This window comes from Nuphar pumila, chromosome 3 (assembly GCF_984573655.1).
Source record: "Nuphar pumila chromosome 3, dmNupPumi1.hap1.1, whole genome shotgun sequence".
Classification (NCBI taxonomy): domain Eukaryota; kingdom Viridiplantae; phylum Streptophyta; class Magnoliopsida; order Nymphaeales; family Nymphaeaceae; genus Nuphar; species Nuphar pumila.
In genome coordinates, this window is record NC_143251.1 from 130727280 (window position 1) to 130754033 (window position 26754).

The following is a 26754-nucleotide window of genomic DNA, read 5'->3' on the forward strand; positions in this document are numbered from 1 at the left end:
AATCATTGTTTGGGTTAGGTTTCAAGTGATTTAGATAATAGGTTTGGTCAGGATCTGATTGGATCATGACCGAATCAGGTAGATTATGAGTCATCAGATCTGGAATAAGATAGGACAAAGACTGGATCAGGTTTGACCTAATCCAAGTTCATAAGTGGTTGGGTCTGGTTTGACCTGGCTCAAAAACCAAGTTGGAGCTTCATTTAAGCTCGATTAGGCCAAGTTTGTGTCGTTTCAACAGTAATTGGACCAAAATATTGGGTTTGAGCTTAATTCGGATGAAAAACCAAACCAAATAAAACTCAAGAAGTTGAAAATAGACCTGAACTGGGCCCAGACCCGTTCGAACTGAGTTTGGGACCCTAGAACAGGCTCGGGGTGAACCGGTTTGTATCAAAACCGGTTTTCCCACCTGGTTCATAGTGTGAGAACCTCCCACCTAACTCGGGTGGGAGCACCCCATCTTGGGTATTGCAAATGAAGACCCAAACCCATTTGGATTCGACTCACATTTTATACTTGACCCAAATGGTTTTCCGTATTGTAAAATCAAACCGACCCGATTATGTATCTGAACCTGTTTTACTCTTGAACAGACCCGAACTTAAACCGATTATGTACTTAAACCAATTTTATATGTGAACCAACCCCAAAAAAACCTTAACTTATAATGTATCATTGATGTCTTTTTATTTTAATTTCAAATGATTAGTTGATATGAAAATATTCTTTCTATATTTAGATTTTAGCATCATTAATAGTTGATAAACTTCTCATTTGTTAGCCTATAATTTTTTTAATGAATAGTTGATTCAGATCTATAATACCTATCATATCAAGACCGGCTGAAACCCGAACCTGTTAAAACTATATGGATCTACTTTTTTTCAGTCATACCCAGACCTGAAACTGACTTCAATCAAAATGGGTCTATTAAAGACTTGACCCGATACATACCTGAACCCATTGACCCATATGGGTCCATAATTTCTAGCCTCACCTGAACCTGAACCGAGCCCGAACCTGAACTTGAAGTAGATTGGGTGTGGTTGGGTTGGGTTTGGGTCTTACCTGATTCAGAATTTGGTCTGATAAGACCCGAACTGAACCCTACCCAGTTACACCCCTAACAGCTACAGTGGGAGCTTCTGCATTTCATAAAAACTTGGTCAAACTACATTGTGCATTTTTGTAAAAACCTGGTCAAACTACATTGATGATGGATGTTTGGGAGAGTGACGTTGAGGAAGTAGTTTATATATTGGAGAAAGGAGGGTGAGACCATGTCCCACCCCCTTCCCCCTTTGCATTTGCACTAAAAACTGGATTTGGAAGTACCACTTCTTAGAAGTGGGAGCTGCTGTCAATTATCGGCTGCCCCATTTCCAAAGTCATAAATTCCCCTCCAACTATCAGCTCCTATTCTGGATATAGAAATGACCTTGGAGTATCGGTTGGCATCGGGCTGGATCAAGCCCATTTGGAGCTTGGCCCATTGGGTTTTGAGCAAGCCGGCCCGAAATGGCTCGGCCCATTAACTAACAGACCACTGGTTCTTAATAGACTCAAGTCTAAAAATCAACCCATGACCCTGTCCATTGGCCCAATTGGCCAATGTTTGCCAGGCCATCCCACTCGGCCTAGACTCAATTTATAAGTTATTTTCAAATTAAGTATTAAACTAACTTTCCTAAGATCAACAGCTATACACTAAATGAAACACCATAAAATTAATGCAACTAATTAAGTAAATGATAATAGTTACCAACTTACATGCACCCAACTAATTATCTTTTTATTTTTCATAAAATTAATATAATTAGTTAAGTAAAAGTAATAATTATCAACTTAATTATCATGTGACCAACTAATTGATTATCTTTAGTTTTTACATTATGAAACTAATTAAGTAGGTAGCTCATGGCCCATTGGGTCGGTGTGGTAGCTAGTAGGCCGAACTGAGAGCTAATGGGCCAAGGCTTAAAACCCTGGCCAAACCCAGCCCATGGTGGGCCGGGTCGGCTTTGTCCGCCGGGATGCCTGATCTGTTGCCCACCCCTATCTTGGAGGTGCCACTTTTACTCTCTCAACAATCACCACTCTTTTCCACTCTAAAACATCATCCACCTCGTGCTCTGAAAACTTTGCAAAAATTGAAGACTAAATTCTTCAAAAACTTGTGCAATGTTTTTTTTTTGCCTCAGTTATGCATTCAAATACATAATCTAATAGTCCCTCAGCAATGAGTACTCAAAAGTTGCATCATCTATGTTGAAAGTAAAAGAAAAACAGTAAGACAAAATTTAACGTGGTTGGGCTATGGAAGCCTATGTCCACGAGACAACCACACACCCTTATTTTCTCATATATTCATCTCAGATGGTTACACCATATATACATGTTGACATGCCAAAGAGATAACAACAAACTGCTATCGAAATCAAGAGGACTTGCCAGAATCAAGGAGATCAGATAGAACTGAAAAGTAAAGTTGGTAAGGATACCAAACAATATGGATCATCAAGATCTTTAACAGAAAAGGAGATAAACACCAAAATAGAAATATGCAGATGCCGATATCAACAGATACTATACTCAACACTCCCCCTCAAGTGGGGTGTGAATATTAAAGCAACCCCACTTGTGGAGAGTATTTCTCAATTGAGCACTAGTTATTCCTTTCGGAGCATCTGCCAACGGATCGGTGCTTCTTGTGAAAGGCAAAATAATATCTCCTTTTTTAACCTTTTTTCTGATGTAATGGCAATCAATCTCAATGTGTTTGGTCCTCTCGTGAAAACAAGATTTGAGGCAATGTGAATGATAGATTTATTATCACAATTCATCTTCATAGGTCATGCCTAATTCGTCAAGAATGGACTTTTTCCAGATCATTTTGCAGGCTGTAGTGGCCATGGCCCTATACTCTGCTTCAGTGTTGGACCTAGACACATTGTTTTGCTTTTTCATGAAACTAAATTACCTCCAACAAAAACACAATAACCAGTGGTCGATTTTCTGTCTTCGCTGCCAGCCCAATCTGCATCAAAATATCCCTCAACACTAATGTGTTCATTTTTCGTATAAATCAATCTTTGTTTTGAATTTTTCTTTATATATCATAGAATGCGTTCAGCAACCCTTACATGACACGGTTTTGGAGATTGCATATGCTGACTTATAGAACTGACTGCATAAGAGATATCTGCTCTGATACCATGTTGAAAGTAAAAGAAAAACAATAAGACAAAATTTAACGTGATTTGGCTATGAAAGCCTGTGTCCACGAGACAACCCACACACCCTTATTTTCTCATATATTCATCTCATATGGTTACACCATATATACATGTTGACATGCCAAAGAGATAACAACAAACTCTTATCGAAATCAAGAGGACTTGTCAGAAAAGTAAAATTGGTAAGGATACCAAACGATATGGATCATCAAGATCTTTAACAGAAAAGGAGATAAACACCGAAATAGAAATATATGGGTGCCGATATCAACAGATACTATACTCAACAATCTACAACATGCTTCTCGTAGAAAAAGGAAAGGGAAGCATCATCATGGACCACAAGAATCCTCATGTAATTAACATCTTCAATTTTTACACAAAAAGATCACAAAGATCTTTCTAACATTCATACTTCACTTACCAGAAACCTCTGAAGCACTTGGCACAAACTGCTACTTTTAGATTAATTACATTTAAAATCAACACGTGATAATACTAAAAAACCATGCACTTCCTATATATTCATATAACAATTTGTACACGATGATAACAGTCAAACCATGCAGAGAACACCCAACCACACATGAAACCAAGTAAAACTATTACATATTAGATAAAACAAAACCACAAAAGGAGGAAAAAAATGTTTTTGCTATTCTCTTGTTTGTGTATTTAGGCTTTGTCCATGCTGCTGATCTCTCCTCAACCCCCACTCGTGAACACAAAAGTGCAATTGCTTAGCAGAAATTAGGAAATCAACAGCTTGAGGGGGAGTGAGAATGTCCTCCACCAACTCCCTAAAAGTGTTGAACCTCAGTTTATCAGCCTTCTCCAATATCTCACCCAAAGCACTTGCATGCTTGTCAACCAAGGCATCAACATCTCTCATGGAGCTGTCCAACCTCTCAGTAGCCACTAGGGCCAAAGGCTGGTCAGCCACCTCCTCTTGCAAACCAGCCATCTTCTTAGTAAGCTTGTCTTCCTCTGCTATTGTCTTTTCTTGGAGCTCATTCACCTCGTTTAGCTGCTCACAAGTCAGCTCCCCTAGGCTCCCAGTTCTCAACCCTTGGATGCACTCATCAATCCGGGACTCAACTTCGTGGCCGCAAATCGCATAAACGAGCCGGAAAAACTTAGTCGGCCGGCAGCCGGCTATCCAAAGGTGAGCATTCTCAAATGAGCTGTTCCATTTTGGAGCAAAAAGAGATGGGGCATGCACCTTGGCCATCTGGGCCCTTAAGACTGTGTAGTCGTGGTAGTGGGTTAGGTTCTTGGTGATCAGATCTCTTAGGGTTTGGTCATCAGGTCTTAGGTTAGAGTTGTTAGGGTTTACTGTAGAGAGTTCTTGGAGGTCTCTTTGTTGTTGTGAGATCCAACTTCGGTAGCAAGCATGGAGGACTTGCTGGTCTGTTGACATGATGATTAATATAAAAGAAGCAGGGAAGAAGAAGAAAAAGATGATGATGATGAATGAAATAAAAGAGCAGGTGAACCATATTTATAGAGTGAAAGGTGGTTCACTGGCACTGTACAAGCAGAGGTGAGAGTGCGATTTTTTATTTTTTTTTGGAATTTTCTTTTAAATAACGCACACTTGTCAATATTCATGATGACTAGGTGTTAGGCTGACCACTGGGCTCTATGGCATGTAGTGCATATAAGTTTAAACAATAACGACTCCTCCCCAAGAAAAAGAAGAGAGAAAAGCATGGATTGTGATTCAAGCTGAGTTAGATACTTCAGGAATCTTTTTTTTTTATGGATAAGCATGAAGAATTGGATTTTCATATAGTCGGGTTTGGTTCGAACCCACGTGGTACCACGTGGTTTTTGGGTATGGTATTGGGTCCGGACCTGGATCTAATCGGGTTCAGTATAAGAAAAAACCATACCCAGACCTGATAAAAACAATATGAACCAGACCCGGACCATATCGGGCAAAACCATGTTTTTTATCATTTTTATATTGAAAATTGATGGGTCTTAATCGGAACTGATCAGGTCGAGTAAGGTTCTGGTATAAAAATTTTCCCGGACTTTTGAGTCCAGACCCGGGTCTTAATCGGGTCTTATTATTTATCACCATATCCAGACCCAATAAGGTTTGGTTCGGGTCCAATCCAGGTAAACCCGACCCGTTGACACCCTACTTGTTGGGTCAAGTTCTCAAGAAAATGAACTATATTTGTTTAATTCAGTTTAGCTCACAGTGATTCTGAAGTGATTATTTAGTTCATTTGCACAGTATAGAAGTGGTATGACTCCTAAGTGTATCAATCACTCTTGGATGGTTCCTGTAACTTCCAATATGGGTGAATGCACTCTAGCCCAAGTCCTTGATAGGCTTGTGGGTGTACTCCTACAGGAAATGGGCCATTATTTTTTTTCAAATATACTTGGTAACCCCAGTTTTGAATCAAAGCACTGTTAGATCCAGACCTAGGTTATAGTTAAGGTCAATTTTCACTTAGAGTCTTAATTCAAAACTAAATTAAAACCAGCCTATATGGAGTCCTTATCATGATTTTGGAGGTGCCATTAATGATCTGTCTGAGCATCAGACTAGGGTTTCCTTTTTCATTGAAAAAGTACACACCTGAAGCACTTGACATGCCACCAGCTCACCTTGTGCCTGCTTGACATTGTGTGGGTTTGAGCCCCTCGGTGCATGTGAAAGCAATACGTAAGCAAAAGTCTTGTCTTTTAGGTCACTTCATTTATTCATGGGACAACTTCTGTACTCTATTTTTACTAAAAAGCCCACAACCTTGGAAATACCATACAGTATACATGGGCACGGCCGGACCAAGGCTAAGCCCAGTTCCATACACAAATTGAACCGAGCTATGTCTGATGGGCACATTATGTTTTAATGCATTGGGCCAAGAGAAGCACAGTTCCTACCTCCTACTCTCTCTCTCTCTCTCTCTCTCTCTCTCTCTCTCTCTCATGACGAGGAATCTACCCGGATTGATCTAGTAGAAAACAAGTTGTTTAATTCAAAAAAATAAAGAATTTTCATATGTTTTATCGGCTAGATTCAGCTTAATGAGGGTTGAATTGGCCAATTTTACGGGGAACTATTAGGGATGCAAATGGGTTGGATCTGGATGGAGATTTGGCAAATTTTGGCTGTTCCATATCCAACTCCCCTATGTATTTAACTGTTCTGGATCTGAACTGTTTGCATCCTTAGGAGGCTAGGAGTAAGGGTGTCAATCGGCCGGGTTTACCCAGACCAAACCCTATAGGGCCCTGGTATGGTGATAAATAAGAAAACACGATTAAGACCCGAGTCCAGATCAGGAAGTCCGATTAATACATGGATTTGGGTATATAGTTTGTGAAATTTTATACCAGAGCCGGGCTCGGCCCGAGTCCAATTAAGACCTGTAATTTTTAAATGTAAATATGATAAAAAATATTATTTTATTGGGTATGGTTCAGGTCTGGTTTGTGCAATTTTTATCGGGTTCGGGTATGTTTTCTCTTATAGTGAACAAGTTTAGACTCAGGTCCAGACCGATACCATACCCGAAAATAGGATCCAAGTCTGGTTTCACCTTGATTAGAACCAAACCCGACCCGTTGACACCCCTAAATAGGAGATATATCTACCCCTACATCTAATAAAAAAGGTACGGATTCTATTCTATTTTGATAACATTGGTCAACCCCACAATCACTCTTTTTAAAGTCACATGCACACTTTGGTGGTTCGACCTCAAGACGTCCATTCGGACTTTCAACCAGCCTCTCTTGGTTAGCCAGGAGGGCCTGCACCACGAGGAATCAGTCTAGTTGGTGGGGAGTCCAGCTAAAACGATACCCAATTATATTTGGATGTAGATATGGTTTTGATCCTTAATATAGAATCGAACAAATATTAGGATTTGATAGATGTACAAATCCGACTGCACGTAAAAATCCGGATATGGTATTGGCTTTTCACCATCCGAATCTCATGAAACTGAATCCGAATCCCATTTAGCCAACATCTGATTTGTTGGATCTCGGTATTGGCTACATCCGATCCGAATCCTAACCGTTTACCCTGCTCATGACTCATGACATTGACATAGTGGTTGTGCTTGTGGTAGTAAACTAGCCTAGCTCACTCCAGACGGACCAGACCTTGAACAAGATATTGTTCATGTTTGTGGGTGCAGATGAAGGATGAGTTGGTATCTTGGCAAATCTAAAGGGGTGTAGTGGGATGGAGCCAAATCCCATGGGCATCATGATCCTTGTTGTAGGGATGGAACAGGTGAACCTTTGCAAAAGGACAAGAGGGATGACGGCTCGACCTTCAAAGGGTGGTGGGTGCACCCACGTGGGTCAAGTGTGTTGTGGGCTCAGGGGTGATGCAATGTCACGTGACCAAAGCCTATGGCCCAAGTGGAGCTCTGTTGCCTTAATTTGGACCTGTTCTGCAGCACTTACCTCGGCCAATAAGACATACATAGTTGCAGACATATCGCTCATCGTGTAAAATCTCCTCAAAATCCCTATATTTTTAAAAAATACCATCTTTTTTCAAGATTATCGCAATATTATCTTGATCTTAACACCTTATTTTTTAGCTTCAAAAGTTGTTTTGCTCCTCTAATTGGGACATGATGTGTATGGTCCAACCAGTTGCTAAGACCCAATCTAGTGATCATGGTGGAATCGGGTAACCCGGATTTGGATGCCTTGCTTGAGGAGTTGCTGTAATGTTCAGTGAGCCCGATCGAGTTACCACGCACCCATACGTACGTATACAAGACCACTTGAGCTTACCCCAGGATATGGTCCGCTGGGTGTGAGGTTGTATTGTTACATGCATGCACAAAAAGATCGATCGGATGGAGTGCTTAGTTAGGGAAATGCTACAAAGTGAAATCATAAGGCCTCAGACAAGCCTGTTTTATTTTCCCATGTAAGGAAAAAGGATGGAACATGAAGGTTTTGTATTTGATTATTGTGTCAAAGAACAAACATCCTATATCAGTTATAGATGAGCTCTTAGATCAGTTGTATAGATAAATCTACTTATCAAAGCTGGTTTAAGATATCACCAAAAATAGCTTTTAGAACCCATGATCAGGTGATATTGAAAATCACCACCAATGGTATTTTTTCAATATATATACACCCTCATTATGGTGGTATAGAGCGCCACCATGGGGAGTCCTTTTAAGCTCCTTTCAAGGGCATTTTTGTACCACCTTTTGGGTTGCCTCAATGGCATTTTGGTGGTACAGACATTCCTCCATACAAGATGTGGTGGATGGTGATTTTCAATATCAGCTGATCTCATCCCATTCATTGGGTTGCATAGCATTTACACCATCAAATTTGTCGTAGAAGCGTATCAAAAAATTGTAGGTAAACTTCATGGTATCCCTAAGTCAATAGTATGTGACATAGACCCTACTTTCACGAGTGGATTTTAAAAAGAGACCAAAGATGTAGGTAAAGTTTTTATTGTACATCGTTCAATGTAGTGGATCCATCTTAGATCCAAAATGGCTCTAGGGTTTATTGTTTTTCATATAGATACTTATATGGATTTATGAGTTAGAGTGGATGAATTGAATTATTGTTATTTTCTTGAATATTTTATACATTGTTTGTAGCCTAATTTGTATAGGAGTAGTTGATAACGTAGTATTTCTTAGTGATTCATGCTTCGGTTTGCATCAAAGTAGTATCATAATGGACCTTATGACGATGTCAGAAGGCAATTAAAGAGAAAATATTCAAAAATTTGTGGCTGAAGCTAAAGATTTGGTGATGGCTTTGTGGGCAAAGGTGATATCCCTAGACATCAACTGAAATATTGCATTGATCAGAAAAGCGATCCTTGAAATCAAAGATATGCAACATGCAACCGATCAACGGATTGGTATGTTAGAACGATTGTTCGCAAAGTTCATGCAGTACGCAGGCCATCAAAATAGCAAGAACAACCAAGAACCAATGATCCACCAATGAAGCACAAGTCAAAAAAGCTACAACGGATTCCTACTTGATGGTAACATGTTAATCGTTAGGGAGTGATTGTTGTCAGCGTATGGCTGGATGGTGAGGTTGTATCCATTTGATGTACACCTCAAATAGGTCCAAGCGGGAGGTGGCAGCCTCCTCACTCTCTTTCCTTTTGTGGACGCAATCGGCGGTGGAGGAATCAACCCACCCCACCCAGTCCGGTGAACAACAGTCGGACAAGGGGGTGAGAGGCAACTCCTACCACTGCCTACATCGTCGATGAGTTCACTGCCAACGTTACCTCCACCACCGACTGATATAGGGGGAAGAGGGAAGGCCCTTGATGTCCCTCCCCTTTCCTTGTCTCTTCTTTTCCCAGCAGGGCAGGGGACGACTATCGGCACCGGCCCATCTGACGACTGACTGCCAGGCGGTGCGGATCGGTGGGGGCCAAGCCCACCGGTGGCAAGCCCTCCTCTGGTTTCTCTCCCTTCCCCGATTTCCCCATCCTCCTTCCATTTTGCCAACAGGAGAGCATCATATCAATGGTCGGGATCCGGCGATAGAGTTGTCATTGACCACCCCTAACCGGTGACAGCTTCGACTGCTTGCTGTCAGTCCTTATAGTGACTTGGGCAAGGTGGTGGGAGAGGGTGGGTTGCAAAACCCTAGCCACCATCTTCCCAAGCATTCTCTTTTCATTGTGGGTGGAGAACCCATCACCCAAACTGGTTCTGTTTCAAACTGATTCGATTCCTACAAGCTCCAAAGAAAGTTGATTCAAGATAAAATAAAACCCAGTTCTCTTTGCAAAACCCGGTTTTTCTATCTTCCCCACTCAAACCACCTTATTTTGAACCCAAATCTAGCCCAAAATCTACCTAAACCTACCCATTTATGTTAACCCCACTTGGGTCAATCCAAATCATGTTAATCTTAAACCCAACCATGTTCCTAATATATCCTATCCATTTGTCTCGAGACCTATCGAAGCCTACTTAGATTCATTTAAGGCATACTTGGGTCTAATTGATTCTAAACGAATCCAAGTTCCTCTTAAGTTTGATCATCATACTTTGCTTCATGTCCCATATGAAGATATGTTTGTTTCTCTCCTGCACCAACCAATCCTTGATCGAATAATCATTTATAACTTGCTTGGGTATCATCAGTGTTCGTAGATCTGCATCCCTCAAAAGTTGCAATAGTATGTTGTTTCCTACATGTTGAGCGAAATTGGAGAAAGTAAAGGGATATTCAAAATTTAGGGCAAGTCTTCTCCAACCCAGGGAGAATGATGAAGGAGGGAAGCTGTGTGTAGTCTGAAACCAAGAGATCAATTTGAGTCTAGTTTTAGTTTAGGGTTTTTTATTTCAGTTTTATTTAAAATTTGAATCTTTCAATGTAATGGATCTATCTCATATCAAAATAGACATAGGCTTTATTGGGTTTTCCTATAAAATACTTGTCAGGGGGGTTTCTGAGTTAGAGTGGATGGATTGAATTATCATTATTTTTCTTGAATTTATGCATTGTTTTTTCATTGATTCTGCTTTCATAGTTTAATTTGTGTAAGAGTAGTTGATATCGTAGTATTTCTTCGTGAATCAGGATTCAGTGTGCATCAGTTTGGTATGAAATTCCATAGGCCATAACGTTGATAAGACTTTAGGGTCTAACCAAGATAGCTAGTTATAACCCTTTCTTTGTTACCAAGCCCTGACTCTACTAGGTCTACTATGAGTCAAGATTAGGTCACACCCAACTCATTGTTGTAACAAGTGACCATGTTACTTGAGTAGTGATGGTTGAACACATTAAGCAGCTTGCATGAACCAATTTCTGTAGGGGAAAGTGTGCATTTAAGTACGGCGATAATTAAGCACATCCATTAAAGTAAAACCGCGACCGTTCTAGCAAGTTTGTTGAGGTTACACTTAGGGTCTGTTATGACTAGGGTTGGGATATGAGATGAGTCACTCCTGGCTCGGCTAATGTTCAGCTTGTAAAGAGATCGAAACAATACAGTAAGCTCTACAAGTTGAACATGAGCAATAGGCGTTTGTCTTGGTGCACGGTTCAGTTTGGTTTGGTGCAATTCGTTAAGTAGTAGTAATGGATATGTTCTGAAGAAATTAACATCTCTTTTAAGGGCATGTTCACGTGGAGAAAAATAGCAGTCAGACTTGCATTTTGTGGAAGTGTGCCTTGCAAGGTAGGGACGCAGAGCTTCAGACTCCGATGGTGAAAAGCTGATACAAGATCTGCTTTTTTTCATGTAAATGGATTCGAATATCTATCAAACTTGAACATTTATCAGATTTGGTAGCAAAAAATCAAACCATATCCACATCCAATTATAATTAGATATAGTTTTGGTGTACCAAATTCAACTAAATAGGAACAAATTCAGTCAGATATGAGATAAAATCCTATTCATCGATATCCCTAGAGGCACATAGACATGTCTGAATAACTCAAGTTAAAAGTTACTTGCGTAGAGCCCCAAACGGGTTTGGCATAGTGGGTCGGGGCCTAGATTGCTAGGCAGGCAGTCTAAGTTCAAATCCCATAGGTGTCATACCTTGCTCAAGCCCGAAGCGTAATGACTCCCTGAGATCAAGGGATAAGCCCACAGAGTTTTACGCTGCCAAGGCAGTGATCGTAAGTACAGTAGGCAAAGTCAGTGTGGCTAGGTCTCCTAAAGGCCGTTTCTCCATGTAAATATAAAAAAAAAAGTTATAAAAATGACTTAATTATCCTATTACTGAATAAGTTAAACATATAAAAAAAAGGTTAACAAAGACATCTTAACTAGGGGTGGCAATTTCTGACCCGACCCGCCAACCCGCCTCTTAGGCGGGTTCGGGTTCGGGTTGGGCTTAAGCCAACCCGTTTAATAAACGGGTCGACCCGTGTAACCCGTTTATTAAACAGGTCGGGTTCGGGTTGGGGGTATGCCAACCCGCCAACCCGGCTGACCCGTTTAATAAACGGGTTAGGCGGGTGGGTCAACCCGCCAACCCGTCTGCCCGACCCGTCAACCCGTCAACCCGACCCGTCAACCCGTCAACCCGATCCGCCAACCTGCCTACCTGCCAACCCGATCCGTCAACCCGCCAACCCGACCCGCGAACCTGAAAACCCGTTTACCCGACCCAACCCATTTATTAAATGGGTTGGCGGGTCGTGTCGGGTTACCCGTTTATTAAACGGGTTGGGTTCGTGTTTGCCACAGCCGACCCGTTTAATAAACGGGTCGGGTTCGGGTTGAGGTATGCTGACACGCCAACCCGCCAACCCGACCCGATTGCCACCCCTAATCTTAACCATGAAATTACCTCTAGGCCACCATTTGACAATTTCTCAAGATCTTTCTTTTAAAAAGAAAAAGGCAATTTCTCTAAGATCTCAATCTGTCTGAGCAATTTCTTGAAGAGAAAGAGTACAATCAAGGTGCTTAAGTAACGTTAAAAAGTAAAACTAACTTAGTAGTTATCTCAGCAGTTTCTTGAAAAGGTATCAGACTCCTATGTGTATATTACCCTGTAAGAGTTTTACTAATCTTAATCTGTCTTCCATCCGTAATCAAATAATCGAAGTATGATTGGCATTTTTTCTCTCATTTTCCAAGGAGCAAGAACTTGAATCCCTTCAGTCCATAGTCCATACCACTTGAAAAGAGGGAGAGATGAAGAGAGAGTGATGCATCCCTACTCGAGTAGCAGGGATTTTTTAAGATTAGTTCTTAGGATTTTTTAAATTTTTTATTTTAGTTCTAATAGTTTTTAAGTGTTTATTGCTTTAGGTGTTAGGTTAGTTTTAATTGAATGTTTATTTTAACTAAATGTAAAGAGAGGGGACATCACACCTTATTATACACCACTTTTTTGGTACTACACTGAAACCTGATGAGCTGAATAGACGAACCTACTTTTCTATTTTTGTCTGAGATAATAGGATATCATCCTTTGGTACTAGACTCTAAGACCTTAACCTGTGAGCCTGCCTAGCCTACTTCTTACCCATAATATATTGCGATATCATTTGCTACAGTGGTGGATAACGAACCCTGGAACTCATAGAGGTAGGTTTTTTTGACCAAACCAAATCTAAGGAATGTGTTCAACATGATCAAAATAGTAGGAATCAACTTTTATATTGTAATTTTTGATGAAAAAATACAACTTTGTCGGGTCATTATAATCCGTTGATTTTTTAACATCTTAAATGCATTGAAATAATGTGATCGAAACACCGATTTCTATTATCCAACTCAAGCATGCAGATCACAACTAAAAGGTCAGGTGCTCAAAAGAATAGCAAATATTAACCTACTAATTAATATCCTATCACTAAATAAACCCAAAAAAACCCCACAAAACCAACTACTTTTAGAATGATCTATCCACGTCTAAGATCAACCTGTCACTGCATGGCAACTCAAAGACCATTAAAGCCATGATGAGAGTTTCCATTTTGAGAAATCAGAGACACAAAGGGAAGAGAAGCTTGTCAAAAAAAAACCCTGCTTTCATTGAGCCACGAATATATATAATACAGTATAAAAAAAAGGCAATTAATGTAACAACTATACATATTTATCACATATCACAATAGGCTAATGTAACAACTGATACATATTTATCACATATCACAAGTCCTCCAACCACTATCATTATCTTAACAAACTTGCCATATCGTCAATGATAACCACTACAATCCACGCAATGCCACACAAATATAATATGTTCCTTAACACTCCCCCTCAAACATGTGTGTGGAGATTGCACACATCTAGTTTGCCTAGAAGGTGATGAAAAACTTCCTTCCCCAATGCCTTGGTAAACAAGTCTACTACTTGATCTTGACTACGAAGATAACAAGTTCGAATAATTCCTTGCATCAACTTTTTATGTACAACTTAACAATCAATGTCGATATGTTTGGTACGCTCATGAAACACCGGATTTGCAGCAATATGCAAGGCCGCTTGGTTATCACAAAATAAGGTGATCGGATGTGTGTGAGAGACACGTAAATCGATCAACAATGTTTTAAGTCATACGACTCCAACTCGGTTGATGAACGAGAAGCAATTGCTTGTTTCTTTGTTTTCCAAGATATAGGAGTGAGACCCAAAAAATATGTAATAGCTAGTTACGGAGCATCACGTTTGAGATAATGCTGCCCAATCTGAATCACATAAAATGGTAAGCTAGAGTAAATTATTACTTTGCAACAATATACCTTGGCCAGGATGTAACTTCAAATATCAAACCACTCTAAGGGCAGCTTGAAAATGTGGGCACCTTGGTTGTTGCATAAACTGCAAATTGAATGTTTGGTCGTGTGATGCTTAAGTAAATCAATCATCGAACTAGACAACAATAGCTGATTGGGTCATGTATGAGATCACCTTGTCCCAGATCCAATCCATGTTTCTGCTCCATGGAAAGAAGAACAGGTTTTGCCCCAAGAAGACCCATCTCATTTATGATATCCAAAGTATACTTTTATTGAGAAAGATATATTCTTTTGTCTGAGTGAGCAACCTCAATACCCAAAAAATACTTAAGGACACCTAAATATTTCATGTGAAAATGTTGTGAAAGATATAGCTTCAACTTATCAATTTCTCTCAAATTATTGTCAGCAATAACTAGACCATCCACATAAACTAAAACGCTCATAAAGATATGATCATGAACAAAAGTAAAGAGGGAATGGTTTGCATGAGATTGTTTAAAACCAAATTTTTCAAGGGCACTAGAGAGTTTGTGGAACCAATTTTGTGGTGACTGCTTCAAGCCATAAAGGGATTTTTCTCTTGTTTGACATATCCTGGAGGAATCTCCATGTAAACATCCTCATCTAAATCTCCATGCAGAAACGTGTTTTGAACATTCATTTGGCAAAGCACCCAATTTCAAGCAGTTGTCACTGTAAGCAAGGTGCGTACTGTGACCATTTTAGCAACTGAGGCAAAGGTCTCATTATAGTCAAGATCTTCTTGTTGTGAGTATCTTTTGGCTACCAACCACACCTTATCCTTTCAACCCATCACATTTATATTTCACTTTATATACCCATTTAGAACCGATAGATTTCACGTTGTCTGATAAGGTGGTGATGGACCAAGTATTATTCTCTCACAAGGCATGTATTTCTAAGTTCATAGCATTCCATCAAACTTTATATTGAACCACTTCTTCAAAGATGTTAGGTTCATGAGTAGAAGCAACAGAGGCTAAAAAGAAAGAATGTTTACTCGAAAAGTTTTTGAAGGAAACAAACATTAATAATGGAAAACGAGTTCTTATCTTGGATCCTTGTTTTGAACTTGGTGAAGAAATTAACGAGAAGTAAAAATCCTTTAACCATGTGTTGGGCTTTCTGGGTCGAGATGATCTTCTAAGACCACTTTCGAAGGACGATATGGGAAATATGGATGCAGGTTCAACATGCTTATGACTTTCATTTATGGATTTCGGTTAAATCTCAATGGAAGAATCAGGAGCTTCATGAGTAGACATTTCAGGTAATGTACCTTGCAAAAGATGTGACACAGTAACGGTTCCTTAGTCGTCGACATGAACTATAGGTATAGTCAAAACAGTTCCATCGTCATTTTCTTTAATGAAATTATAAGGAAACACATTTTCATGAAAAATCGCATCTCTACTGGTGAAGATTTGATGACTCTCTAAATCATACACTTTATATGCTTTTTGTACTTTCGAATATCCAAGGAAAATACAATGTTGGGCTCTAGAATCAAATTTACTTTTATTTTGACTTGTATTAGTTGCATAACATAGTGAACCAAAAGCACAAAGATGCTTATAAACATGCCTTTTATGAAAAAGCTTTTCGAAAGGCATTTTTTACTCAAGTTTAAGTATTGGTGTTCCATTAATTAAATAAGAAACAGTTAGAATACATTCACCCCAAAAATGTATAGGTAAATTTGATTGGAACCAGAAAGCCTGAGCCACACTTGAAGAAGATGTCGATGTTTGCGTTCAACTACCTCATTCTGTTGGGGAGTATGAACACAACTATGTTGATGCACCACACCATTATCTTTAAGAAAACATTGTATTTCATGCAAAAAAAATTCAGACCCATTATTAGAACGCAAAATCTTTATTTGTTTGAGAAATTGGGTCTTAACAAGATTTAAAAAATCTTTTATAAGAGAAAGGGTCTCATATTTGTGTCTCATAAGAAAAACCCAGGTTTCTCTTGTAAAATCATCCACTATGCTTAAAAAATAGTGTGCATCTGTCAAAGTGGACTGCATGTAGAGTCCCCATATATCAGAGTGAATCATATCAAAAGCACTTTCTGTATTAATCTCACTCAAAGGAAATTTTAATCTATTTTGCTTGGCTTTATAACAAGTGTCACAATAATGAGATTCATCAAAATCAAAAACTAAATCCAAATGCAATTTTAATAATTTCATTCTTGAAGATAAGGGATGTATGAATCTTCTATGCCATAGCTCGTGATTGGTTGTGGTGGTAAAACAGGCTTGGATATTGTTGTTTGGTTATAGAAAATACAATCCGTTTCTTTATTCACCTTGTCCAATCATAATCTTCGACTCCAGGTCCTGAATGACACATGAATTAAGATAGAATATTATTTAACAATTCAAAGATTTTGCCAATTGGCTAACTGAAAGTAAATTCATCTTGAATGAAGGAATACAAAGAACATGATCCATGCTAAACTGAGGAAGAGAGACTGGCCCTTGATGTGACACAAGAACATTTTTATCATTAGGTAATGAGACAAGTATATTGCATGAAACAAGACTATAAAAATTGAGAGATTTAGTTTCCATATGTTGGCTAGCACCAGAATTAATTACCTAAAGATGATTAGAAGAATCCTTGAGTGAAGAAGTCATACTTGCAAAATTGACTGACACAAGCTGGTTTTTTACAAGTGACAAAATTTTATGGTACTCGTCTATAGTGAATGTGGGAGCCATATTACTTGACTCATCACTCTTACTAGTTACGCTATGTATATCTGTTAACGCGATCTGATGTTGGTTATAAGAGGATGTTGCAACAGAGATGGGTTTAAAATTTGAATCATATAGTCGATGGCATGGAGGATCGCCTATTAACTTGAAGCATTTCTCTTTGATGTGTTCGACTCCATTGCAATGACTATAGACAGGTCAACTTTGTCGACTATTTCTGAATTTCTGAGATCGTGTTGCTTGTTCACGTCCGTTACACCCAACAACATTTGAGAAATCTTGGTCGGTTGTATTTCCATATGGTATGGCTAAGGCTGCACTAGACTTATCAGTCATCAGCGCCATGAATCTAGCTTCACGTTGTTTCTCTTCTTGAAGAACCAACATGTGCACTTTAGTCACATTAGGCAGAGGTTCGAGCAAAAGTATTTGTCCTCTTATTGCATTATAAGAGTCATTTAAACCCATCAAAAATTGAATAACTCTTTCTTTTTGTATTTGATCAGAAAATGCCTTCATTAAACCATATTTGTACGTCAATATCTGAGAATATGAACTAAGTTCATCCCACAATGACTTTATTTTGGTAAAATAGGTTGCAATTGACATTGTTTCTTGTTGAAGACGGAAAATAGAACTTTAGATCTGATAAATTCTCGGTGCTAGACTTTGAGTGTACCGATCTTGTAAATCTCTCCATACCTCGTAGGCAGTGGTAGAGTAAATTACACTATCAATAATATCTTTGCTTACCAAATTCAGAATCCAAGACAGTATCATATTATTGCAACAAACCCAAAGAGGATGATCAAATGTTCCTTCTTCAGGTTCGACAAAAGAGCCATCAATAAAACCAATTTTATTTTTTGCACTAAGAACCATCATCATGGCTCTACTCCAAGTACCATAGTTATCGTCGGTCAACTGCTCAGGACATTACCTGGACTGTCAAAGTGATGAATAAAGAAGGGGCTCGAGGTATCCTGACCTGATTTAGCCTTGGAAGAATTATCCTTTGAGACTCCTCCTCTTTATTGAGCCATTGGCATGATGAGATGAGATCAACGTATTCTCAGCCTTTATGATGTTCAGCTCTGATACCATAAGAAATCAGAGACACAAAGGGAAGAGAAGCTTGCCAAAAAAAACCTTTATTTTCATTGAGCCATATATATATATATATATATATACATTACAATATGAAAAAAATAAAAAAGGAAAATGTAACAATTGTACATATTTATCACATATCACAACAGGCAAATGTAACAACTGTACATATTTATCACATATCACAACAAGTCATCCAACTACTATCATTATCTTAACGAACTTGCCATATCGTCAATGATAACCACTATAATTCACGCAATCCCATCAAATATAATATTTTAACACATTTTACCCCATCTGATGTTGCAATTGCGGCTTCTGTTCACGGTTTTATTATTATTCTTCCTCTTCTTGTGGTGGATTGTTACTATTAGTGTCATTCCCCTCCTCTTGGTTGTAGTTGGTGCTGCTCTGGCGCATAAGATCTCTCTCTACTCCCCACTCGTGCACTCGCAGATGCAGTGCTGCTGCTGCTGTCAAGAAGCACACATCTTGAATGGGATTCAGAATCTCTACAATCCCCTTCAGTGTTCTCAGACGAAGCTCATCCGCCATCTCCAGCACCCACTCAAGACCCTCCTCGTGCGTATCAATTGCAGCACTCACGCTCTCACCTGCACTCTCGCCTAATGGAGAATATTATAAGTTTGTATTGATCTTTACTTCTTTACTAACATTATAATGGTTAATAAGAATAATGAATTTATTTCTTTTTTTATAAGATATATGAATACATTGACTACAACTACAAAACAATAATCACTCAAGTTGTTTATGCTTTATATAAATAAGTACATACTAGACATAACTGTTAAGAAAAAATAAATGTTATCTCAACTTTTTAGCGGAAAAAAATTCTTATTTAAAGGAAAAGTGCAAGAAACAAGGATAAACGTATTTCTCAAATTAGAAAAACGAGCGTCCTACATAGACAAAGTAGGTTTCCCATGTGGTGTAAAAACAGTTTCTAACTAGATGAGAAACAAGTTTTGCATGTATTTTTATAGGTTTTGGAAACATTAAAGATCTGTTGGTTTATTTTCATGAAAGACAGGCCTTTCATGAGAAAAAGGAATGGATTTCTAAAAAATCCTGCCAGTTCAGCCCTTACTTTCACGGGGAGTGGTATGATAACAGATTCACACGTGAAAATCTAAAGGTGGTGGTAAAAACTGGAACCCACTTGTATCAGTGGCAGCATGGCACATTTTCAACATGATGATTTGATGGTTGTTTCATTGGTGATGAAAAAGAAAAAAAAAATTACCAGTTCAAAAGTTTCTCACAAAACAAACGAACCCTAAGGTCACGTTTGAAAGAGAAAAACTCTCGTAAAAAAAAGAAAGTTTTGCCTATAAAAGTTTTTGATTGAGAAGTTTTTCAAAAGAAAGTTTAAGTTTTTAGTTAGTTGTTTGTGTAGCATGATAAAACAGAGTAGAAAAATGTGAAAAAAAATGAGAGAGAAGAGGGGGAGCATAGCGGTGATGGTGGTGGGTGGGTAATGGTAAGATGGGTAGTGGAGAGTAAAAAAAAAATTCTTTTAGCAAACATTATTTCATTACTACCAAACATTCTTTCATAGTGAAAAAGTCTCTTTAGTTTGGATGAGTCAGAAAATTCATAAGAATTTTTTCATTTTGCATTACTTTTCCTATATCTTTCTCTTCCAAACGTACCTTAAGTTTTCGGTTTCTATATCTTTCTCTTCCAAAACGTACCTTAAGTTTTCGGTTTCAGAAATGAGATAGGCGTTTCAAGCAACTATGGTGTACCTTTTTCCTTTTTTGACAGAAACGTTACCTGCACCTGTTGCCTCAGCCAACTCAACGAACGGATTGTCCCCAATCTTCTCTTGCAACTTGGCCAACTTCTCCGTGATCCTCACCTCCTCTCTGATCGTCTCCATCTGCAGCTCGTCCACCCGAACCAACTGTGCAGGTGACAGGAAGGTCAGGCTGCTCCAGGTCGCACCCTCCAGGAAGTCGTTCAGCTCGTGCTCGAGATGCAACCCGGCCTTAGTGTACACCAAGTGGAACGCCGTGGACGGCCTCCACCCGGCGATCCACATGAGGGAGTTCTCAAGAGTGCTGGTCCAGGGTGGGGAGAACACCCTCAGCACGTCCCCCATCGATGCCTCTGCTTTGGTTTTGTAGTAGGTTTCATAGCGTTGGACAATTCGTTGGATCAATGGCCTAAGCTGGGCTTGGTTTTCGGAGTCTATTGGGGCAGCCTTGAGCTCCTGGAGTTGGTGATCTTGCTGTTGGATCCACTGGTCAAAAAAGGCCTTGCAGCCAGACATGGTCTTGATTGTAGATGGTTGAGCTGGGCTGCAAGTGTATCTTGGGTTCAAGTGTTTGGGTTAGTAAGACGGGGAATTGATGGCAAAGGAACACTTAGAAAATTTGATGGTAGTGTGAGGGGATACAGGGATTATATAGGCATAAGAAAGTAGAAAGAAGCTTGGTGTGGTGGTGGAGGGCACTAAGATGTGGGCTTATACGTTTTGTGCATGTTTGACAGCAATAAGCCTGGTGGATCTTTTTTTGTGATGTTAATGGGACAGCCGTCTCACAGGGATACTTCATTTATGCTCGTGTCGTGTGTTGTGTCGTGTCGCTTAATACAACTATTTCTAACGAAAGACTGCACAAAGTTGACGCGTGTCCTTGTGTGTGTGAGTCCAAGTGACAGGTGGGGTGGCCTAAATCAGGTACGGCAAGCAACAGAAAATTAATAGAGGGCTGAATTTCACATTTTTTGCTAGGATCCACCTGAAACACGGGGAACCCATCTGCAAGGGTTGGTGTTGCACGGGGTCACGTAAAGCACAACAGCCTCTCAACAACGTGGATGACTGATGGCAAACAGGGGTGTAGGAAAACAAAAACTGATTTGATAGTCGGGGGTTGGGGGCAGCGCCCTCGGAAAAAAACTTTTTTTGAGATAAAATAAAAAATGGCTACAATTATTAATAAAAATCTATTTCATATGGACAAATCAAACTATTTGATGCAGTCAGGGGCTAAAAAAATGATTAAAAATCTATTTCATATGGAATCAGGGCTGGGCTAGGACTGGGCTTTTACAAAAAAAAAAATTAACTGTTTCTGGAGGCAGGACTGGGCTACAGCAGAGTTCCTGCCCCCCCCCCCCCCGCTCCGCCTATGCCACCGGGTATAAAACTAGGGGTTGAGCTCAGGTGATATTGAAAATCACCACCATGATATTTCTAATTTCCCTCATTATGGTGGTACAGAGCACCACCATGGAGAGTCCCTTTTATAAGCTCCTAAAGGCATTTTTATACCACCTTAGGGGCTCCCTCAAGGGCATTTTGGTACCACCAGATAATTTTGGTGGTATGGACATGCCTATGAATCAGATATGTGATGGATATTTTCAATAGCACCTATCCCAAACGTGAAAGTAGGGAGGAGTGGATCTCATCCCGAGAAGAATTGTTAGGAAAATCACAAGCAAGAAACAACCGAAAGAAACAAACAATAAATAAAAACGATCAAACTACCTCTCCTCAAATCCGAAAGAGAGTAAAAAACCACAGCCGCCCAGAGAAAACTTTATTGCTCGTCTTCGACTGTTACAAGAGAGAAAAAAAATAAAGTATTTATACAAGGCAAGGGTGACAATCCTAAACCTAAAAAAATCGAGACCCGAACCGGGGGGAGCCCCCGGACCCCCTTTCTGCAAGAGCAAAAACTCTGAATCAAGCTCCACAAATCATCAGAATTAGTGCAGGAACTTACGGTGACTACTTCAAACTTCAGAGATCTCTAAGTCCCGAATTAAGACATGCAGTGCATGCACTAATAAGTTAAATCACTCCCTCCTTCCCCTTTTGTACATCCTGGGAAAGTGGAGTCATGGTTAAACGATCACCCCGAGTACTTTACAAAATTTTTGGGCCACAAAAACACTGAAAAGCACTAATGTGTGTAATCATTTTCTATGTTTTGTGTGGCCCGAGTTTCTGTAAAGTACTAGGGCCCAACAGCAAATGAAGGGTGATCACATGCATCCGACACATTTCATTTCCCTATCCTTCTCTCACTCTCTTTCCCTATTCATGCCTCCCTCTATCCTTTTCCTAACATGATCTCTCTCTCTCTCTCTCTCTCTCTCTCTCTCTCTCTCTTCATCTCTCTCCCTCATCCCTCCTTAGCTTCTCTCGATTTTCACCATCTCCACCCTCTCTCAAGTCTCCCTCACTGCTACCACTCTCTGGCATGGTTCTTCCATGAGAAACGAACAACTTACCCCGTGCGTCCTGCAGGATGTTGTACCCATCAAACACTAGATGTAGTGAATGCGTGTCCACCACCATCTATGGAACGATGAAACACGGTTTCAACCCCCTTTGTTATGATGAGAACTAGATGTGGAAAACACCACTTAAAAAATTGGGTTGAGGGGTTCTAACCCCAACCCTCTCTCTCCTTTTCTTCTTTTTTCTCATTCTTAGTTTCATTTCTCTCCCTCTCTATCGCTCTCTTTCTCTTTTTCTTTGTGTTTTATTTTTTTATTTTTTTATTAAGGTTTTGAATAAGAAATTTATTTTGATTAAGGCTTTGAATTAAATCTTTTTAGTTAAGGTTTTCTATATTTAGTTTAATTAAGGTTTTTTGTTTATTTAATTAGAGTTTTTTTCTTTTGATTTTCATTGATTAGGGCTTTAAATCAAATATCTTTAATTAGAGTTTTTCCATATTCATTTTGTTATGGTCTTTATTTTGATTTGATTAGGGATTTTTCTGTGATTTATTTTATTAGGACTTTGAATCAAATATATGTAATTAGAGATTTTGATATTTAATTTGATTAGGACTTTTCTTTGATTTGATTAAGGTTTTTATTAATTAGAACTTTGATTCAAATATCTTTAATTGAGACTTTTAATATTTATTTGATTATTTGATTTGTTTAGTTTTTTTCTTTGATAAGGGCTTTGAATCAAATTTCTTTAATTAGGGTTTCTTATACTTAATTTGCTTATGGCTTTTCTTGTATTTAATTAAAGTTTTTTTCTTTGATTTTCTTTGATTAGGATTTGAATAAAGATTTTTGTGTTTAATTTTATGGTTTTTTATTATCTATTTTTCTTGTATTTTAGGGTTTTCGATTTATTTATAGTCAATTTATTATTTATTTTCTTATATTTTAGGATTTTATTATTTATTTATGGTTTTTGCATTTTTTTAGAAGAAACACAATTTTTTCATTTGTAATCAAGCATAACACGTAAACATAGCATTCACTACCTACGTTGATGTAATGACAAATGTCATCTGAAGCCTGCACCGATAAAAACAACCTAGTTCTACTACGACTGCATAGCATCATGATGATTAAGGAATAGACATATCCACCTTGTTATCTCATTGGTGCAACGGCCAGTCTAAGTGGCCGTGAATGTGAGATGCCAGTAGAATTGGTGTAACCCTCCTCCGATGGGAGTTGATGCTGGCGGGAGAACTCTGAGAGCCCTGACTGCAGGAGGCAATGACTGGTGTGGTGTTCATGTTACTCCCAAACCCGAACAGACGACCCTTTTTTGGGTTCACCGGTTGCAGTCACCCATGCTGCAGGATCAAAAGGTGAATGCTAAGTGGAGTCATCACCATATCGTTCTACCATCTGTTGCTTGTATGACTCCTACAAAGTAATGATTATAGTATAAATTAATAATTAAGAATTACAATATTTATGATAATGTAATTCATGGTAACTTGTATACTACAATGTTTATTAATACAATAAATACATATCATTGTTGTTCTTGCCTTCTCTGATATGAACTCTCTCGTGGTCTTACGTTTATGTGTTTCAACAAATACATCCTTATAAGGCACAATACCTCCTTTTTCGGCTTCCTGCAAGGTTAAATGATAAAAAAATTAATTAAAAAGTATGCAGAAATACTTATAAATTTGACTATATATATATATATATATATATATATATATATATATATATATATATATATATATATATATATATATATTGATGAGTTACCATTTTCTTTTGGTGGCTCTCAAAAGTTCTAGAACCACTTGTGTGTAGATGGGCATCGGGTATCTTCGCTCGACTTTGTGCAACATTTGCTAAGCGGTTTCGAAATTCATGGCTCGCCCACTTGTCGCACATTGCATCTCAATAATCTGTCTTGATAGTAGAAGGGTCATGACCCTTCCACTACAGTGGATCATCTACCCCATCAGCTGTTTTTATTGCTGCAGTCTTCATATTGTACAACATATCGATAAATCAATTGGCAGTCACCTTCTGTCACACTATCCTCGCGTCCTGCTCAACCTTCGCAGTCGCGAAGTGATTCAAAGCCTACAAATAATTTCAGAAAGTTAGTGCATATGACTATAACAAAAAAATAAATATAAAACACATTAGCTATGATAAACGATTATATACCATGAATGAGGATCATAATCTTTTCAACACCTCCTTCGGGTACTCTTTTTATTGAGCGACCGGTCCTAGTAGATACTGAAGTAGTGACTTCCTAATTTCTCGTATTACTTCTTATGGCTCGAACCTCACACTGCACATGAATTGGTATACATTAACAATCGACTATCAATATATACTATTTATAAGATAAGTATTGAACAAGTAACAGTGTAATACTTACGATCGACTATCGATATACACTATTTGAATGAGTCATCGTGTGTCAGACTGAGAAGACTCTGTATCCGGTATTGTCTCGTGATGTGTATGAGTAGCGGGTGTAAGTGGGTCATGTGTAGGCAAAACATCCTCTACAGAACAATGAGTTAGAAATGCACATAATACATATATAAACTAATCAACTGTATATTTATTTAAATGATATACATATTGAAGCATTATGTGAAGATGAAGGCTGAGATGGGCTATCACTGAGCTGTGATCCTATAAAGACGATTAACAAGTAACAATTTTTATATCAACATATAAGCAAAAATATAATGAATTCATATATTTAAATATAACACAAAGATATTTACCTAATGATGTCCCACGGCCTCCACTTGGTCCTCGACCACTATGACATCCACAAACCATATTCTAACAAATAAAAATGTTATTTGGATAAGTTATATAACTCTTGATCTTAGCATGGACATGACATATGCATGAAATGTAAAGATTTAAAGGTCCTACATGAATCAGCTTTATAACTATGCATGAACTGTGCATGTATGTGCTAAGTATGCATGAAATGTAACATGATATGCAATTCCATGAACATGGATACATAATCAAATCGAAAATAACTTCATGCAAGCATTAATACAATCGCGTCAAATATTACAATACATTCAAATCATTCATATCACAACACTATCAAACATGTGCTTGCAACAAACACACTCCAATATCTCGCTAACTACAACCATGACTAGCATGGTCTCCAAAATACAAACATAAGAGCATATAAAAAAGTGATGTGGTATGTATTACAAGATGTATTTCACTAGCTCGAGTATGCTTCTTCATCACTTGTTTGACTTTCACATTCTTCTTCTTCCTCCTTCTCCTTCTCTTCGTCTTATTCTTCATTGGGCGCCCATCTACTTGGTATATCATTTGGATCACATTCTTCCATACGTGTGTCATCGAACAATGGAGATGTGACATGCAAACCATGTGTGACATCGTGACCGTAAGAGAAGTCATACATATCATCTAATTGATAGTAATTACCCTCTTCAGCAATCTTATCTTCCTGTAACTGATCATACTTGGGGTATAGTTTAGACTTCACCTTGCAAACCACCTACCATTCATTTTTATCTGAGTTCCTTGTATTTGGATATAAAGTATAGTAAACTTGTTGAGCTTGCGAGGCTAATATGAATAGTTCATATGTTCCAAACCTTGATTATGATTCACCTCCACAATGCCTGAGGTTTTGTCGACTCTTGTTGCCGTGGGATCAAACCAATGACACTTGAATAAAGTTACTGTGTTATTTATGCCTAAGTAAGTCAACTCCATTATTTTTTCAATAACACCGTAGTAGTCAAGTTTATTTTTACTGTAATTGCTACCCTTGACACATGTCACTATTTATCGTTGACTTATTTAAATCGTAGTCTTTTGTATAGAATTGATAATCATTTACGATGTACCTGTTGTAACATTACATAACTTTGGTCAAACCATTTTGTAAATCACATATTCCTTGATCATTAACATCACCATGGCAAACCCACAAGCATAAACAATGACTGTAATCATGACCAATTAAGTAACATATTGTTGTTTTCATGGAAAAAATGCATGTCATGGTCCTTACCAACTCTTTGAACCATGCCCCAAACTTATTTTCACGTTCTTTCTGTACTTCTGAATCAGTGAGATATGGAAGTTCTCTTCGCAATTCCAGATCAAATCATCTGCACT

At 38.6% G+C, this 26754-nt stretch overlaps 2 protein-coding genes across 2 annotated transcripts; both read right to left on the bottom strand.

Annotated features, from left to right (window-relative positions):
• Nucleotides 1-3894: 3894 nt before the first annotated feature.
• LOC149843829 (protein DOG1-like 3) lies at nucleotides 3895-4470 on the bottom strand. The gene has a single exon (XM_090000976.1). It carries the CDS (start codon nucleotides 4468-4470, stop codon nucleotides 3895-3897), a length of 576 nt encoding a protein of 191 aa, XP_089857102.1.
• Nucleotides 4471-18666: 14196 nt separating this feature from the next.
• LOC149843830 (protein DOG1-like 3) lies at nucleotides 18667-20629 on the bottom strand. Its single transcript, XM_090000977.1, has 2 exons — nucleotides 20131-20629; nucleotides 18667-18956 (listed from the first exon to the last, which is right to left on the bottom strand). The coding sequence occupies exons 1-2, from the start codon at nucleotides 20627-20629 to the stop codon at nucleotides 18667-18669; spliced, it is 789 nt and encodes a 262-aa protein (XP_089857103.1).
• Between the last annotated feature and the right edge of the window lie 6125 nt (nucleotides 20630-26754).